The sequence below is a fragment of the Rhopilema esculentum genome, chromosome 12 (assembly GCF_057945365.1).
Source record: "Rhopilema esculentum isolate cy_ngs chromosome 12, ASM5794536v1, whole genome shotgun sequence".
Classification (NCBI taxonomy): Eukaryota; Metazoa; Cnidaria; class Scyphozoa; order Rhizostomeae; family Rhizostomatidae; genus Rhopilema; species Rhopilema esculentum.
This window is the reverse complement of record NC_142826.1, coordinates 9,993,500-10,012,621: the sequence shown is the minus strand read 5'-3', so window position 1 is coordinate 10,012,621 and position 19,122 is coordinate 9,993,500. Positions and strand designations below refer to the sequence as shown.

Sequence of the window (19,122 nt, the reverse complement as noted above, 5' to 3'; positions counted from 1 at the left end):
GACTTTCTTAGCTATTTCCTAATTGCAGCACCAAAACTTTCTTAAAATTTTATAGCGTAAAGTTGGAAAGTTTTACATTACTAAGCATGTGCAGTGATGGAGAAGATGAAATGCTATAAATATGCTATATTTCTCAAAAACCCTCAACGTCATACTGTATTTATCGTTTCCTGTTCAGCACATTACTGCATTGTTGAAATTTCCTTTGAAACTTTGAGATCCAAATTTTTCAGCTAGGTTTCAATGATCCAGCCCTGAACTTTCTTAACTTTTTGAAGAACCGAGCAAAACTTTTTTATAAAATACTTTCTTATTATAAAAGTGTTACGTATTCCCACCACTTAAGATATTTTAGCGCTGTGCATCATGGCCTAGGGGAATCCATTTATAAGATGAAGACCTGATTATGATCTAATGACTTAATTCATATATTTGCACGTCATGTTGATAATTCTTGAGCTAAATGTTTTTTATCTTCACCATTTGTTGTCTATAACAGAAAAGTTGTTGTCTCCTTTTACGTCAATGATATTAGGCTGTGAAACTAATGATGGGTGACGTTAATTAAATAGCAATAAATTTATTAAAAGCTTTCTTGTGAAACGACACTTAAATAGTTTTAATCACGGCTCTAGAGCCAAGAGAATTTCTGACTGCAAAAACGTATGTCGCGACAGGAAATCCTGCAATTGATTGATTCACTTTGATAAAATCATATCTTGAAGTAAATGTAACGTAGAATGTGTTTTGTACCAATTTTTGCCTTCTGTTATTTTGAGTAAGGCTTTTCTTTGTTTATGCACAAACCGACTGACTGGCAACGTTTTTAGGTGGAGTAGCCCTTGATCCACTTAACAAAGAGCCTTTAATTTTTTCTCTTTGGACAACCCCCTTTTGGTTTCTATTTCTTTTTGGCAGTCATTTCACAAATCAAGTCATTTTTGTAAGAAAATGGGCAATGATATACTTATTGAAAGATCTAATAATTGTTTTTTAAAAGAAAGAAAACATTTCTTTAGGATTTTAGCTGAAAATAAACTGTGAATTTATCTTGAAAAAAGTGGCCGAAAATACCCCTTATACGATGAGCAAATTAACAAATGAAGCAAAATGTAAGATATATAAATTATTATTGGCATTTTACGGGTCTAGGCCAGAAAGGCCTCTAGCCTGATGACAGCAAAAACACCGCTTAAATATCGACTTATCTTAAAATGATGCAACTATTTATTACGAATGAACAAAAATGGAATTATTTACTGCACAAATTTTGTAACTCATCTCAACCCATCTCAAAGTAAACAAGCCACTTTTCAACCTATTTTGTTGTCGATCCCTTATGATTACAGTAGAAAGTTTTACGGTGAAAAATCATTAAATTACTTATAAAACATGGTGCAATAGTTTTGGTTTCCGACTCTCATTTATCCTACGAGTTGAAAGAATCACTCACATATGATTTACATGCCATTTTCATTGGTTCTCCATCCAACCATCGGAAATGTGTAACAGAAAGTAATTTAAAAAGTTACGATTGGAGAAAGTAAGCGATGTTAAGAAAATATTAAACATTTTTAACGATATTTCTTTGTAATTCCTAATTTTATCTGCAGTGATGATCATTTAGTTTGATTTTCAATTTGTTCCTTTTCTGCAATTTATGCCACCTTTCTGTTGATATTGAGTTTAATGCAAAGCAAAAGCAAAGCATTTAATGCGAAACTTCGATTAAAATTTTTGCCCTAATTAGCTAGGCCTATTAATCTTGCTCTTGCTCAAATCTTTCTCAATTTTTCTGTCAATTCAGCTTGCAATTTTTCTTCCGTGTTTAGCTTGATGTTGTACTTTCATTCTCTTTACAGTTTATTTTATCAATGTGTAGAAATTCCAGATAACGAAGTTGTAAGATTTCAAGTTCACTTTTGACTTTAAAATGGATAGTTCTTAAAAAATTAATGTTTGTTATAAGAATGAAGAGATACATACTTTGAATTTTACATTTTTTATGATTCAAGATATTGAAACTAGCACTATTTCCAGAACTTTTTTTGAAATGATTGATATAATTCAACTTTTCCTATTATTGCATACTCAATTCATGCCTATATTTTGGCCATTTTGAATAGGTACAGCCTTTTGAGGTCCTCTTTGACAATCCATGATCCTGTCTGAGACTTATAGCTGTTCAGATTAGTACGAAAATTGCCCAGCAGGAATCTGTAGTCAATAAATAATTAAGTTAGGCCAAAACAAGACGAAGACTATCACAAAACAGTGTGCATACTGTACCATCAATAGGATGCTGAATTGTGTAAGGTGGCATTCAAATACCCAAACAGGCAGCCATTGCCTTTGCCGATGCGGGGAGTTCAGATGATATAACTAAGTGTGTTTTGTTTCTATTGAAAATGCAAAATTAGTCCAACGATGAGACAGTTGTTGAAGGAATAAAGCTACAATGCGGGATAACCGTTTGTTTGGTTTGCCACATGCTGGCCTAAATACGCTTTTCTTTGCCAGTATTAGGATGAACGTTGAAATAATGATTTACATAATCTTGATGGCATAGGCCTTTCTAACGCCTTCATATTTATGCATGTATTTTCTTTCGGAATTATTGTTTTTATTGCACTCAATAGTTTTTTGTGTAGTGAAATGTAACATTAATAACTATATCGCCGCAGTAATTGAAATAAAGGCCGGGTTGAAAGTCACAATCGAGTCTTGTGTTGCAGACGGCCGAGTTCTTAGAGTTGAAGAAGTAATGAATATTTATTAAATTAATTCGAAAGTAAATGTTGATTTGTAGCTTAATTTGGGTAATGTTGATGTGCTTTGATTTTTGTGAATGATATGAAAGTTGAAGTTGCACTACATGTTTAGAAACCAGTTCAATATAATCAAAATGATTGTCCTCCATTAAAGTTGTTTTTCCTCTACCTTTCCTAGAATATGCCGTATTCTGGAATGAACCATCAAAGGTGATAGAAGTAACATAAAATACTGTTAATCTTGAATCCGCTCAACGAACAACATTTGGAGAAGGGCCATGGTCCAAAAAGTTCAAACCTCTGATCATTTGCGTTTCTGAGTTTAAACAGTATATTTGTTTAAGTAGGTTTTAGTGCGAGATTTTGCATTTGCAACAAAACCTTTGCAGGTTTTTTAACTTTATTATGGCGTTTCTGCACTTCTTCATGCTTTTCTTGCAGTATGTAAAATCTAAATGTGAGTATGTTCCAACACGCAAATGTTGAATCTCTTTGCACCAGACAAAACAGCCCGACTTATCTGAAGTTCAACTTACACATATGAAAAACCGTATCAAGATCTAAAAAGTTAAGATCATGACACCATCAAATGGAGAATAGATAAAATATTACACTATCGCACCATTTACACTATTTCATTTTCTAAAATGGCCACAAATGTGTGGCTCAAAAGCGCCATCGAGATTAGCACACGTAACAATATATTGATTTTGTTGCAGGCTCCATTCTAACGCGATTTATGACATTTGATTTCTATTTTTCACATCCAAATGATGTTATGATATGCCAACACTACTACTGTTTTGCAATACAACAGAGTTGTAAAGCTGAGGTTTCACCCAATAGTGTTAAAACTTTCCTTTGATGATAAAACAGAAATAAAATTTGGAAGACTTCATATCAATGTTCAATCGACACAGTGTTAGCTGAAAGTTGAGGCTGTGGAGGGCATGCCCTTGTGTAAAACAGTTAAACAGATAGAGCAAAATATAATTATTGCTGACTCTAAAATAAAGCACGAGATTTTTTGGCCAAATGTATCGAAGACTGTTATATTACATATGAAAGTCAGAATTTGGCTACTTTGTGGTGAAGCAGGGTGAGCCAAAGGAATGGCGTTTCTGTAATAGACGGTCACGTAGCTCGACCTTCCTTGGGTTGAAGTTCATAAAAGTGAAACTCATAGATGAAGATCAACAAAATGTCAGTTGCACTTTCACCTACTGTCAAGAATTTTACCGAGCAACTAACGATTTTATAGAACAGCTGAAGATTTAGCGACCACACCCCTTCATGTCCGCTACATAGGCCTATGTTCATAATGTACACAGACGCTGTGATGGTAGAATTGCATTTTGGAGTGAAACAGTAACCTTATAAATACTGTTGCAAAGTAGGCCATGCTTTGGACCAAAAATGTAGAGGAAGAGGTCATAAAGTAAAATAGCGTGATAGTTAGTTGCAAAAGTTTTATAGGAGCACACTTAATAACGAAATCAAGGCTCGATTTAAAAAAAAACACTGAGAGCGACGTTAAAACATTTCCAGTCCAAATTGAAAATTAGAAGCCAAAAAATGCATTTTTGAAGATTTTTACCAGGTTATCAACTGAGTACGAAATACCACGAAAACTTTTGATTTGTGGTCCTAGAAAGATTTTATAGCATGTAAATGTGAATAATTAAAAAAATAAACAGCGAGCCTTAGCAATAAATTATCTGGTTCTTTTTCAAAGAGTGTATTGAAAAGTGAACGTTTCTTTTATTTGGTAAATTCGGCTAATTATGATTCCAGAATAACAAACTTCCTAACAATTGATTACTCCTAGAAAACGCCCACTCTTGAGTCTGAAAATATCCGCCCCCGCAGAGAAGCACAGTATAGAACAAAGATATACATGCAATGATGGAAAGGTTAAAAAAGAAGGCTTTAAATGGTTGATTACTTGCCCAAGGTGAAGTGCAAATATCTAATTGAATTGGTTTATAGGAGATTTCTTTGTATGCCTGAGGCGTCGCTTTGAATATTGCTCGCTGAAAACCAAATCGATAAACCTGTTATGTGAATTCAATTGGTCCAGGGAATCTATTGATCAATATGAAGGCTAAGACAATATTAATAATTGTTGTTTGAATTATTATTCAGTGTTGGTAAATATCTAAGCAATTTATACTTTCTTTCATGCCTAACATTAAAGTAACGTAAGGGAGCAATACAGATTCGAGCCCCAGTAGATAACAGTGGCAGCGTCAGCTATATTACAGAGTGGGAGGGTAATGGGCGCGGCTAGTGGGACCACGCCCCTTTTGCCTCATTTCAGTGATTTGTACGAAGTAAATTTTCCTTAGGAAATTTGATCTACCCCTACCCAGCGTTTTTTAATCCATTTTTAGAAGAAATATGCAGACCATATTTTCAGAAAAGTGAGGGGGGGGGGGGTAATTACCCCCATACCACCCCTTGGCGCCGCCACTAGTAGATAACCATTTTTCCAATGTGTAAAAATTACTTAGAATTATATCAATATCTAGCTGTTTATGTATCTTCTTGCGTATTTTAAATTATAAACGATTGGCTATATAGGTATGGCTGCAAACTCTCGAATGCTAAAAGCAACAAAAGACTCTAAATGAAAATTAATTTCTAGACTTTGCTACTGATTTGTTTTGAAAGTTTCCGGATACTGCTAAAAAAAATCTAAAGTTTGATCTAACTGCTAAGAAAAGCAGAAGTGTTTACCACACGTATTCACTGCCAATTTTTCACCTGCACGTTTCTTTTCAAGCAATTGACAAAAAGAGTAAATAAAGTGAACGCAAGAATTTCAATTAACCTCGCAACAAAAGCAAACATTGTACAAGAAAAATCTCGAATTACTGAATACTGAATGCAAAAACACTTTGTGTAGTTTACGGAAGCACCAAATGATGCAGATTCCTACTTAGTTTTCATTCAGTTGAAGGTTTTGATTATCCAGCTGTTGACCTAATAAATTTGGACATATTTGCAAGTTAACGTCCTTCTGCTTAAATAAAAAAATTGCTAATGGTCGTAGTTGATAATGAAGTTCAAAATGATGCAAAGGCGATGAAAAAAAGACACAACAAGAATAAAGTACCTAGAGTGTGTAATTTCACTTCGATGATTCTTAAACAGATATCATCTAGAGAAAAATGCTCACAACCTTAAAAGGAGCAATATTTCTCGAATACGGATAAAGAAAATATGCAAAGAAATACTGACCATTAGAAGACCAGTTGAGCTGAGTTCCAAATGAAGTCATGCCTGCTTATGGATGAGTAGGGTTGTCGAGATTGCCGAGGCTCGGGCCCAGGAGTGATTCACGAAACTGGGCCCCCTTAAGAAAAATTTCTGAGACAACGTTTTCCAGTCTTTTGGAGAACTAGGGTAGTACCCTATTTAGGTAGTGATAGTTTTTTTAAGATTCTAAACAAGATGGTGCTACAACATTGTACTCATGAAAAAGGTCTTGCAAGCATCCTTTTGGCCTGTGATGAACTTTTGGGTACTGATTGCTGATAGCTTCACTAAGTAGCTGAAAGAATAGGATTTCTGCGTTTTGTTGTACCATAGACCTTGTAACATGGCATAAGATTATGACGGGTCTCATCGGTGCACGGGCCCCCAGCCTCTTGATGCTCCTGCAGATGAGATAAACGTCTTTCGGAGCTAAGGAAAAACAAGCATGTTATTGGGACTAACGCATCCTACAACATAAGCTCAACTATTTCTTTACTTTTTGATAAATAGTAAAATCAAACAATTCCTTTGTCTGTTGATACATGTTGATAAGACCCTTTTCCTTGTCCCTCTCAGGCTTGGGCAGGTAATTATCTTTCCGAATTGCTTTTCATTTATTTTGATTTCAACTTGAAACTGAATTGAGATAAAGGTAGGGGCTGCACGTATTACAAAATGCATTTGTATATCTCACCTATATTGGATCTGGGGAAAATTCCTTTCCACCGTCCTTAATCTTTTGACTCCAGGGCTCACGCCGCAGGTTTTAAAGTAAGAGAGGGGGAGGGGGTAAGGCTAAGGAAAGTTGGGGACAATGTATCTTTCACCTTATATTGCAGCTTTGAAATGATCTGTTTTGCAAAAAGTAGGGGGAGGGGGGGGCATCGCCATCGCCCAAGGTAGAAAGTGATCTAGCTTAGCAATTACCTGACCTGTCCGGGCATATGTCTTTTGATTTTAATAAGGAGCAAATATCAAAAGGCAATAAGAAATATATAAATTCGAGTCCTCCCTTTTCTTTCAAAGTTCCATCTATTTTTTGTACTTCAAAAGTAAACATTTAACATTGGATCGGAGAGAACGGTGAAAGTTTTTTTGAAAGGAAAGAAAAAACGTAAAATTTTCTTGAAATGTCCCAAATATTTATGCCCGGGATCGTAGTTAACGATAGATTTATACGATAGATACGCGTTAATAAAAAATGGGGAAAATTTCTTATCATTATTACCGCGGTAAATTTCGCCGAGTTAAAACGAGGTTTCAACATATCGAAAGCTCGTTGTTGCTGTTGTATTCCTATTGCAATTTTTATTTACGTTTGACAATAAATATTTCGTGAGCAAATCAATATTTTGCAGAGTTTCAGTCTAAGAATGTTGTAAGCACAGTTATGAATCGAGAAATATATTTAAGAGTCAATGTTCTTGTTATGTACGTTTGAAGGTTTTGCACAGACGTTTATGCACAGAAAACAGACCGCGGAACGAATGCGTCGTCGTTATTTTGGCCTAAGTTTTAAGAATGGCGTCGTTTGATCCAAGAGAATGTAAGTAAAATTTTGCATAACTGGTTGTTGAAATGAAAGAAGTGAAGTTTTATTCAAGCAACCTGAAGCAAAGTATTCAATCACTGCTATGTTTACATTTTGTGTAGAACTATTGAATAGTTTCAAGTTATGACATGATGAGCAAAAAGCCAAAAGTACTAGTCTACAGATAGTAACTTAGTATCACTGATACTGTATCAAAAATGAAAAAGATCCTAAAATTACTTAAGGGGTAATATATTTGCCACTGTAAAGGCCCTCAGGGGTGACAGTATTTAGATTCCAAGATAAGAATTTAGGAAGATCTTTGACCTAGAATGTTATGCGCATGTGACAATTTGATTTGGTACATGATGTTGGCTTCCAACCTAAACAATTATATAATTGCAGTATGCTTGGGATATCTAGGGTCATTCCATATCACATCGATACAGGAGAAAAGCTCAATCTCTCAGATTTAAAAAAAAATAGGTTCAATTGCTAGTATCATTACAGAAAGGTGCCAATCTTTTATCCCCATCTAGACATCCCTTTCCAAAATATTAAATGACTCCTCTCTTCTCTTCTAGATTTTCAAATAATTAACAGTCTTGTTTATAAAGGTATTGTCATGTGGGTGACAAATCATGTGTGTGATTTACACTCTCGCTCAGGGCCCCAAAACAACAAGGGGCTGTGGCCCATGCCACCCAATTTTTTGCAATATAGAAGATATTTTTTACAAAATTATTGCCATCCAATTACAAAATCATCTGGAAAATCATTGCCATCCAATCTTCAAAATAACTATTTTGGAGAAGTTTATTTAAGCTGGAGGTGATCTGCACTATTGTAAGCAGTTCAATTTTGTTACCTTTACTTGTTTCTATTACAATTAAACACAAGTGAAAACAAGGGAAGTGACAAAAAAATGAAAATGAAAAAACATTTGAAATAACACAGTCAATCTAAGCAAAAAGGGTAATGCACAATGTTCTAGCACTGCTGCAAGGCTATCTTTTACCAGTGGAATTTAAGCAAAGCACAACGATTAGCCCATTCATATAACAGAATTGGGCAACTTTTTCAAGTGTTAGTTTTTTATCACAATACCCAGGGCTAAAAAACTGGCATACCTGCTTATGGGCATACCTGCGTACAGTTCAGTTCAGTTCATTTTATTTTTAAAAATCCATCCATACAAATCTGTTAAAATACAGCAACAGGTTACAAAAGATTAAATAAATTACATACAATGAGAGAAATAGAGACCAAGAAAAAAATATAGATGATTTTACAAAATCGAAGGAGATTTGCATGCAGGAATTTCTTAAAGGAGGAGCTCCCTCAATAGATAGACTAGTCGAGAAGAGAGCACCCCCTGTGGTAACAATCTATTAATCTAGTATTTACACCACAGGCTGCCCAGGAGGGAGCCATAGGACCAAGGAGAACAACTGCCACACAACCTTCGCCCCCTCAGAAATAGCAAAGACTGTCTGACAGCCATCCCCATCATAATTGACTTGCTCTTCTTAGTTACATCATCATTTGAAAATGATATTTTGCTGTCACTGCAACCTGGTCAGGACCATTAATGCTGAGCTTTATACTGCGATGATGCAGGTACCTTTGGTATTTTGGTACTGTAGTTATTGCATTATATTTCTGATATGCAAAATATTTTTAGGGATAAAGAAAGAGGACCCTCCTGTCCATGCTGAAAAGCTTCCGATCGCAAGGCTAGAACCAACACTTAGAAAATTTATACAAGTTGCACTACCCACAGACCTAGAACGATTAAGAAGACATCAAGTAAATATTGAGAAGGTATACACTATTCATAACATAAATTTCTTTGTAATGAAAGGCTATGGGTTTAATTGAAAATATTATCAATTACAAGTGTAAGTTTTAGAGGATAACTTAATGTTTTGTTCTATCCTATGTAAACAGTTTGAATTTTTTCTCTGCATGTTTCCTTTAATTATTCTTTTAGTAAAAGTATGTCCTTTAATATGTATGTTCTGATATAATCCAATGTTAATAGAAATTCCCCTAGTTGAACATTTTTATCTTAATCTTAATTTTTGACTTTACCAGGTAACTCTTCCACTGCACTGCATTGCTCACATTGTTTACTTAAGCTGCATACTGATGTTCTGCAACACTATTTCCTTTAACTTAATTTTTTTCTTCAGTTCATTTATTTTGTTTTATTCCTTTGTATTCATTTCAGTATGTTTTTGCTAAACGTTGGAAAGAGCTGAATATCGAACAGATAAATGCTTCAAGGACAGTACAGGTAGGTAACTGGCATTAGTCGCATTATTTAACAAACTTTACCTCCTCTGAGTATGCTGCTGCAATTTAATGTAAACTATATTTTTGTTATTGCATTTTATTAGAAATAAGAGTTGTTAATAAAGCATAATGTGCTGAATATTGTAATGATGCTGGGCTCTTCTAATGGGTCCATGAGCAATACAATCAAAAGAAATATCAGGCAAAAATAACATTTTGATAGGAAATATCTGTTTGAAACATCACTAATAATTTTGGCAAAACTTAAATTATCTCAGCAAAACAAGAAGTGATAAAAAGTTAATAGGCCATGAAATTGAAAATCAAGCACTGCCTTCAGCTATAAGGGGTATCTAACACCATTTCTTTTAGAAAGAATACACAATATAATTGATATTAATAAAACTAATAAGGCAGCATCTTGAGAATGATGCATCAACCATAAGTTTTTACTTGACAATACCTGCTCTTGCTGTCAATATTTGGGGCATTTGCTTAGCAATATTTCAAAAATTACAGCGTGGTAAATTATTTATATCATTGACTGTATTGGCTATTTACAAAAACTGTACATTTTTACTTTCATTCCTTCGAATTTGAAGTAAATATTTGCTTATTACGTTATACTTTAGTTTATTACTTTCGATGCATAACAGCTAGGTATCTGTCAATACGTGTTGCAACTGCAAGGTGAGCTTTAAAGTGGTAACATTACGATTGACATGTTTGAGCAGACTAGGGCATAAATACTTTCAAGATATTACTTTCAGAATCGTGGTTTTATGGTTTCTTCTGTTTGTTTTAATTTGCAACAGTATTTGGTCACGAAAGCCTATTTAGAAACTCTGAATCCAGCATCGATAATCACGTTTGAAACAACGGTCAGTAGAAGTATAATTGATGAGGTGATAAGAAATGCCAGTAGTTATGCTGATTTAACAAATGTTTGTTTCCTTTTAAAGCACTCAATCCCCTCCTCCTTCGTCTATAAGTGTAGTCAAGTAACCCGCTCTTGCCGATTACTTAAACCAATGCAAGCATTTTCTCTAAAGTTTTAATAAAATCTTATCTATTTCTAAGCAGGCACGCCGGAGCCGGGGGGCTGAGAGGGGGGCTATACCCCTTCACTTTTTTTGTTGAACTATGATATTCAGGTAATGGAATCAAAGATTGTGGGAGAAAATACCATAGAAGTTTGCAAATTTGTCTAGATCCCCCCCCCCCCCCTCCACTCCAAACTATGTTCTGGCGTCCCTGCTAAGTCCAGGTTGATCAAACTTAGCAGGGACAAAATATTTTTTTTATATTTGCCAACTTCCAAGTTATTCTACATTTAAGCATTTTTTTATTAAGCCAAACGTGTAATCCTTCCCAATGGTGATTACGACTATTTCAGGACCATATAATCGCAGGAAATCGTGTTCAAATCTTAGTTTTAAGCTTTGTGACAATAAAAGTAGGTGCGAAGTTTATAATAAATAAACTATGGCAATTTATCTCTTACTGTCACGTAGAATCCAAAGAGCAAATTGTTGAAACTAGCGAAAGCCCATTATAGAGTCTTTGCTAAATAACCGCTTCACACATATTTACCCAAAGATTAAAGGTCTAATTTAATAGATGGTCTTTTTCTGTGTACGTGTTGAGTTATCGAAGAGAGTTTCTTGAAAAATGAGACCTCTGCAAACAATCTAAGCTTTTCACAGTCAGTTGATGTGGCTCATTGCGTTTCATGCCCATTCATCATGTGAACATGGGGCTACTTGAAGAATTCAAGCGTTAATCTGTATTTGTTACAAAGAAGTAATGTCTTCTAATTTTATTGCAATCTTTGTTTTGAAAAGTACCTCCGATTCGCATCATTAAAATTCTCATCTGGACAGCATTAAAAGCCCTTGACACAGAATATGCTTTTGGAAGCCACTCCTCTCACAAAGGGTTACACGAGAAAAAGTATTTTCAATATACCATGAATAAGCGTAAAAAATATGAACAATTGTTGCCTTTAACTGACTGTAATAAATATGCGTACTTTAAATGCCTTTGTGCAAGAAAATTCAGGGCTCCCTTGATGTCTGGGGCCCTGGCCACAGTGTGCTACATTTTTTTTATAAGAACAATTTCATAAGAACACGAGGCTTAAAATTGGTTAGAAGTTAAGAACAAATTAAGAAAAGGGGGATTTTTAGCTATTCTTGGGTGCTTTTTCGGTGAAAATTCCAACTTGTTAGCAAATTAAGGTTGTCTCACTCACTTTTTGGCAAATGAGGTCTGAATACCTCCCTAGAGCGAAGAAGCTAGCAATAGCACTGCTTACACCCTATATTTTTAAGAACAAATTAAGAACAATCTAACCTCAGATTTTCGAAAAAATTAAGAACAGTCGTTAATACTGTACTGCAAGGGTGGGCAACCTTTTTGAAGAGTGGGCCAGATCCTTCAAACCTTTTCTTTAAGCGGGCCAAAAGCCCTAAGAAAGACGAATAAGATAATCTTGTAATTATGATGATGGTGAAAATAATGAAAATTTTGCATTTCAATTACACTGCAGTTAAAAACCTCTCTATTATACTGTTAGTTTGCAACTGGCTGGCTAGCCTGGGTCTACAAGAGATGACTATCAAAATCGTAAATGCAAAAGACAAAACTGAAAAAATACAACCAGAATTAAAAAGGATTTAATTCAGGGTTTGATCCTAGAAAGGAGATACTTAATTATCCACCAATCAATGTTTGGCATCGGCCTAAGGTCAGGCAATTGACTTTAATAAACGTAAACACCAATTTGTCCAATATGGAGAAAAAGCAACCGAGACATGAAAAATTCGTGGCAAACAATAAGTGCTCTACTGCTATGCAGTGCACACATCGAAATTCGTTCTGGCTGCATTTGTTAACTTTCGCCCCAACCCTCTAAGATTCTGCTGTCCTGTCTTAAGCAGGATGAATTCGTGACAACGGATAGTAATCTTTCCATGATTCCCAGGTTTAACGAAGATAATCTCATTTTGAATCGATAATTATCATACGCTCGGGATATGGTCCTTGCCAAACAAAACATTTTCAGATGACTTTATAATTTCACGGGCTACAAGATATCACTTCCCGGGCCGGGTTTTGGCCCGCGGGCAGTAGGTGGCCCGCGGGCAATAGGTTGCCCGCTCCTGCTGTACTGTCTTCATCGTGTTTTTAACTGGCCTGCCCGAAAAAGAAGAACAGGTAGCTCCAGTTAGCACGGCTGCATTCTAGATTTTTGATGTTTCACTGTACAATGAATTTTTATGGAAATATCCTGAAATCCTTGTCATCGCTGTCATGTCAAGGATTACCTTCCAATAATCGTAACAGTTCAATTCTCATTCTAAAGACCTTTTGGCAGGAAACTAGTTGATTGAAAATAGCGTTTCCTTGTTAAAGGCGATTTTAGTTCTGCAGTTTCTTAATTTTCATAAATGTATAAATGCATATAAATGCATCTATTTATAAGAAACTAAGCTCGGGATATTTTTTCGATTCAGTTTTTTAATTTTCTGTCGATTTGATTACTTCACGTTTCTCAAAGGTTTCTTAAATATCAAAATACTAAGAGCTACTTTTTAGAAGAAAAAAGCATAACATAAAATAGCATCAAACAGAACACATACACGAATTTCCTTTTTATAAGAGCCATTTTTATATGAATATCACGGCTACAAGTTGATGGAATTTTAGTATCAATCAAGATTAATAATCAGCCTCGAATTGCATCGATGTGTGAGCTATGTGTGCTATGGTTGCTTAATTTTTTTGCCATCATAGGGTTCCGGTTTTTTAATGTGGTTTCTTGTGAAAAATGCCTTATTCCAATTCGTTGATTTTAACTAAGGAATTGAGTGTTTCTCCACTTATCCATATGACTGCGACCCATTTGATTGAGGCGAAGTCTAAGTTTCATCATAAAAACGAAAAAAGCCAAAACTTTCGAATTGAGTTTGAGGACATAAACCTCAAAGTAATATTGCATCTACATGATATTTTTTGCTGTAAATTGTAATGGAACTATTTTCGGATAATTCTTCTTGGCATTTAAGTATACCTATCTGTAAATGGGTAGACTCAAAAATTGTTTGGTTTTTCAAAAGCTACATGGTGTTCGGAGACATTTAGCAGAGATTGTAGATCAATTGCCTTTTAACTGCATGCTTCATCATTTACCAAACGTAAAATTGTGCTTCGAGGGGGATTTCTGTTTGGTATCCATAAAGCGTCAACAGGATGCTTGAAATCTTGGTTTGTTGTTGCTATTGGCATTGAAAGTGGCTTTTTGAGATGCCATAAGAACAAAATGGAAATCGCACCATTTTGACATTCTAAACTTTGACACTGTTATAGATGACATTGTTTTGAATTTATAAGGAGCCTAAGCTATATCTTATTTTGTGGAAAATTCAATTCAAATGCTTGTAAAAACCTTAATTTGTTATTGGAGTAATTTTGAGTTGCTCTCCTGGTTTTCCTATTTTCCTGGTTTAGGGCTTTCCTGGAATAGCTAGACAATTTCCTCACCTAGTCTAATTTTCTTAATAACCTAAGATATTTTGTATTGCCATTGTTGGAAGTTAAAGTACGAATATATATTATACATTTACTGTTTTGAATTTTGTTAGTTTAATCAAAATAAACTGATATACACAGCTACGTTCTGAATAATTATTTTCTAAAATACCTATTTTTACATAGATCTGTTTTACTTTTGTGATTGGAGGACCTTTTCGCTAGTACATCAGCCGAAGATGTATTTTTTTAAAAATGTGACACAATAAAGCTTTAATTTTTTAAAAAAATTGTGACATCAGATTCTCTGGTGTAATGGCTCGTAATTTTTATCACTGAACTACATAGATATGCAATAACATGCTTACATGATAAATTTAGCAAAGTGTTATTTTCAATTACATAGCAACTCAAAGCAAACATGAGGGAGCTGGATAAAACTCGGCATCAAATTAAGGTTGAAGACTTGCCAGCCTTCGAGAAGAAAATTGCACCAATAAAACGAGAAGCTACAGATGCAATTAGTTCCTTCGGTGATTTGCAAGCTATTTTAAAAGAAAGACGGAAAGATGACAACTGTCAAGGTACACTTCAAATTCCTAATGAAGAATTATGCTCGAAATGTCCTTGTACAAAATCGTTTTTAGTTTAAGTTCAGATTTTCTCATTCTGCTTCAATACGCTTATCTACATTGCTTATCTTCATTTCAAACTATTCTGGTGCTAGAGTGTTGTAACTTCAGCTGTTGTGGTGAATATTTCCAAAAGATATAGCGGTCTTATCCGTCACACGTCACAATGTTAGAGATTATTGTATTGAAAGTGATATTTCCAGCATATCAGCTGATATGTATAGCATGTTATGCTAATTGTGTGACAGAAAAGGTGTATAATTGGGATTTTTGCACCAGGTGAAGATGTTATTATCGGAGCTGCGTCATCAGAAATCCACTCGCTGTCGCAGACAGTATCAAAGGCAGATGAAGCAGCTGCCAGTGCATCATGGGACGAACTCAGAGAAGTAGGTTGCTCCTTTTAGTATCATAACGACGATATATCTTCGAGCAACATCAATAAGCAATTTAATTCTTGTCTTAGTATTTTCAATTAAACCAATGTTTAATAAAGCATACAAACTAGCAATGTACAAAGTGAATTCTTCATCTATCCGCTGACCAGCGAGCCAAAGCTTTTCTTACGGAAACAGGGTGTGGTCTGGGCGTCATCGTTTAAATTCTTTTGTTTCCACTGAAATTTTTTTCTCATTTTTTCGGATCATGCAACCGGCAATTTCAAGGACTCTATCAGAAGGGATTGGAAGTCAACTTAATTTTCATTTAATTTGATCTGTTTTTGAAATATTAAAGGACAAATAATTTCAAAGAATTGTTATACTAAAGCGAGATGGAAAACTACATATTCTGCAGATTTAAAGCTACGCAGATGAATGGTCTTCGAATTCTCCGCAGAAAACAATTTTTGATCCAAAACTTAAGGAATCCTACTGTGAGGATTACAGCAAAGTGTCCTAGAAAAGTTTCAAAGTTTCCTACTATGACGAGTTTCTTATACACATTAATGCCCCTGACTTGTAACTTGTATGGATGAAGCAGTCACAACGAACACGAACTTGTTTTCTTTTTAGAGTCTAGTGGATCTCAACTGCATCATTCACCAGTTTTCTGACATTGTTATTGTGAGTTTTCATTTTCTTTTTGTTTTTTTCTAGATGATAGTTTCTATCTTGTCAAACGATTTTTAACATATGATTGTTATCAGGTTATCTAGGTATCTGATTATAAAGAATATATCTCCGCTATTGCCAGTCCTACGGAGTGTTTGTTATTATTCTGGGCAAAATGACACTTAAGAGCAGATGTTTTTCTTAAAGTAAGGTCGATTCTTTTTTAAAAAGAACTGTTTTATCTCCAGGCAATTTAAATCAGCTGCGAGCTTTCCACGTGCCTTTTGAAAATTGGCTTGTTCTATTGATCTGTTCCCTTGATAGCTGTTTTCTCAAACAGTGACCAGATGCTGAAAAGGGGTCGAGTCACATAGGGATCAGTCAGATTTTACCAGCTTCCAGTGGATTTATTCTGTGTGCAGAAAACCAATTTCTGCTTTTTCATTGGACACTGAGCTCGCCAGGTCACAGTTCCCCTTAAGGCATGATACAGCGACCTTCTTATGCAAATAATTCTGACTCTAGTTTTATAATTCCGATTGCATATACAAGTAGAGACCCGACACCTGCAAGAGACCCGAGATGACCTGACCAAACGCTTTGATCAAATTTTAACACCCTGCGTTTTTGTATCAGTCAAGAACGTCATATAAACCACTGCGCTTTTGGGGATATAAACCAATGCGCTTTTTGATAGATGGAGCAAAGTGCTATTTTCAATAAAGGCTGTTGGTGAAGGGTTTCGAAATTCCAGTTACTTTCAGATTGCAGTGATTCTTAATCAATTCCTACTTTTTACCGTGACAGTGTGTACAGAATATCAAAACTTTCATGTGCGAGAAGTTACCTCATTTTCAAGGTGCCCACAGCAGTTACAAAAGTTTCAATTTTCAAATGTGAGGAATCATTTTCAAATGTGGCGCTGCCCAGAAGCCTGCCTTTTTACTTTTTATTTGTCCTGGTGTTCCTGGTATTTTTGGCAGCAAAAAATGTTTTTTACCCTCTTTGTATTCAGTTTACCAAGCAAATGTATTTTCCTATTATTAGTCATTAATATATATATACCATTTTTACAGCAACAACAAGAAAAGGTGGATTCGATTTCTGATAATATCGAAAAATCACACAGTAACGTGAGAGAGGCAGTTTGGAATCTAGGACAGGTAAATTTTTGTCTGTGCTTCAAAATCCTTATAGAAAAGCAATCACTTTGTAGAGATGCATATGGAAAATTATTCACTGATGTGACCTGCCATGCATAAATGTAGTATTCTATGCTTTGTCCCATCAGCAGTGATTCAAAGAAGTAAACATATAGAAACTGCTAACATATCTTGTCGGTCTCTAGATATCCCGACTGGCTTCGGCCTTAACAAATAAGAACCAATCAAATTGCTCGGTACTAGCCAATCATATCGCTGGTTTTTGTCACGGTTATTGAAGAAGTTAAGGTTATTCCAATATCGGGTGAATTTGTTCCGACTCGCTGTCACAGGCAGTCGAAGTTTGATTTACAATATGTTTGAAGTTTTAACATTTTAGTTTTGGGTTAAAGGTATCTGTATAACTGGGCTGGTTATTTTTTGCATAGAGTTTCTTGTCGTTTGCGTGGATTTTTCTGCAGTTGCTTTTTGAGAACTTCTGACAGGAAAGAAGCATAGTTGTTCAACTTATATGAATAAGCAGTTTTCTTTCTCGAGGTAGGGAACACAGGATCGCAGAAATTCTAGCTATTAGCTAATTGAGTATAAAACGATAATCCTATTTGATTCGAAATTTCCAAGAGCCCGGAGCTTGGCGTAAAATACTGGAAGCAGTTAAGTCAGCAAGATCAATCTTGATGCATTTAAAGTTGTATCGCCGATGAAACCTGACTGTGATTTTGTCATTGCCATCCTTAGGCCAGTAAGCTGAAAGCAGCCATGGTTCCATTAGCTGGAGCTGTTGTTGGTGGACTAATTGGAGGTCCAATCGGGTTGATAGCAGGTTTTAAAGTTGCTGGTGTTGCTGTAGCCACTGTTGGTGGAGGTGTTGTTGGATTTCAGGGTGGCAAGATGCTGAAGAACAAACGAAACGAAAAAGTGGAAATGGAACTTGAGAAGCTGAGTGATCGAAGCGTACCCCTGAAATCATTAAAAGATAAGACCGCGTAGCTCCCTGGTTTAGGGTTTGTTTCTGTCAACTTTTTAAGGTTGCCTGTTGCCTAAAGGCTAGCATTACAGTTCAAAGCCCTGAACGTATCTGATTATGTGGTATCATCACAGTGAAATGTATTGGCATTCTGTGTCTAAGGCAAGGCAGCTTAGTACAGCTTACTTCTATTAAAATTAAGCAATTATTGTTAAAATATTTATTTATCTTATTAAAGACTCTGTTAAAGTTAAGAGCCAGAGGGAACCTAGAGAGAAAAAGGTTTTAAATGCTTGAACCTGCCCAACCCTTAATGTTGTAGAGACTGTTCTCAGCAAGCTTTTTTCTTAGGCTTGCCAAGGGTTTTATTGGGGCGTTCTCAGGCGTCTGCATGAACTATGGTGATGTTTCCAAGCAAATGTCTTTGGAACGAATGCATTTCATTATAAACTAAGGATTCTCTCTACTTGTCTGTAGAATATTTCCAGGCATTTTGTAAAATAATCCAGGAAAACCCACCTGTGTAATGGTATTGATAATTTATCCCTTTTTCTGGACACAAAGATAGATGAATAAATTTGGTGTTTCGTTTCAGGATTGTGAATTTGCTAGTGACGACTAACATCTGTTTCAGGTTTTTAAGATGTGAGCTATGATCCTGAAAATAAACATCAAAGATAGAGTAACGATGTCAAAAATGACAGTGTTATTGCTATTAAATTTTAAAGAAACATCGCAAAATGCATAAAGTCTGTACTTATTGCTTGGTGCCGCTGGAAGTACTTCTAAGTTTAAAATTTAATCTTAACTTTTTGTGTCTGTTTTTGTCTTGATATTCGATGTTCTATATGCAAATATTAATCGGCTACAAATTTTTATGGAAGTGATAAATTATATGATAGCTTGGTTTCAAA

General features: G+C 35.2%; 1 protein-coding gene across 1 annotated transcript; it reads left to right on the top strand.

Annotated features, from left to right (window-relative positions):
- Window positions 1-7,320: 7,320 nt before the first annotated feature.
- Window positions 7,321-19,122, top strand: LOC135681605 (syntaxin-17). Its single transcript, XM_065196153.2, has 8 exons — window positions 7,321-7,578; window positions 9,248-9,387; window positions 9,797-9,862; window positions 14,801-14,978; window positions 15,306-15,415; window positions 16,040-16,090; window positions 17,155-17,241; window positions 17,980-19,122. Exons 1-8 carry the CDS (start codon window positions 7,554-7,556, stop codon window positions 18,229-18,231), a joined length of 909 nt encoding a protein of 302 aa, XP_065052225.2. The 5' UTR covers window positions 7,321-7,553; the 3' UTR covers window positions 18,232-19,122.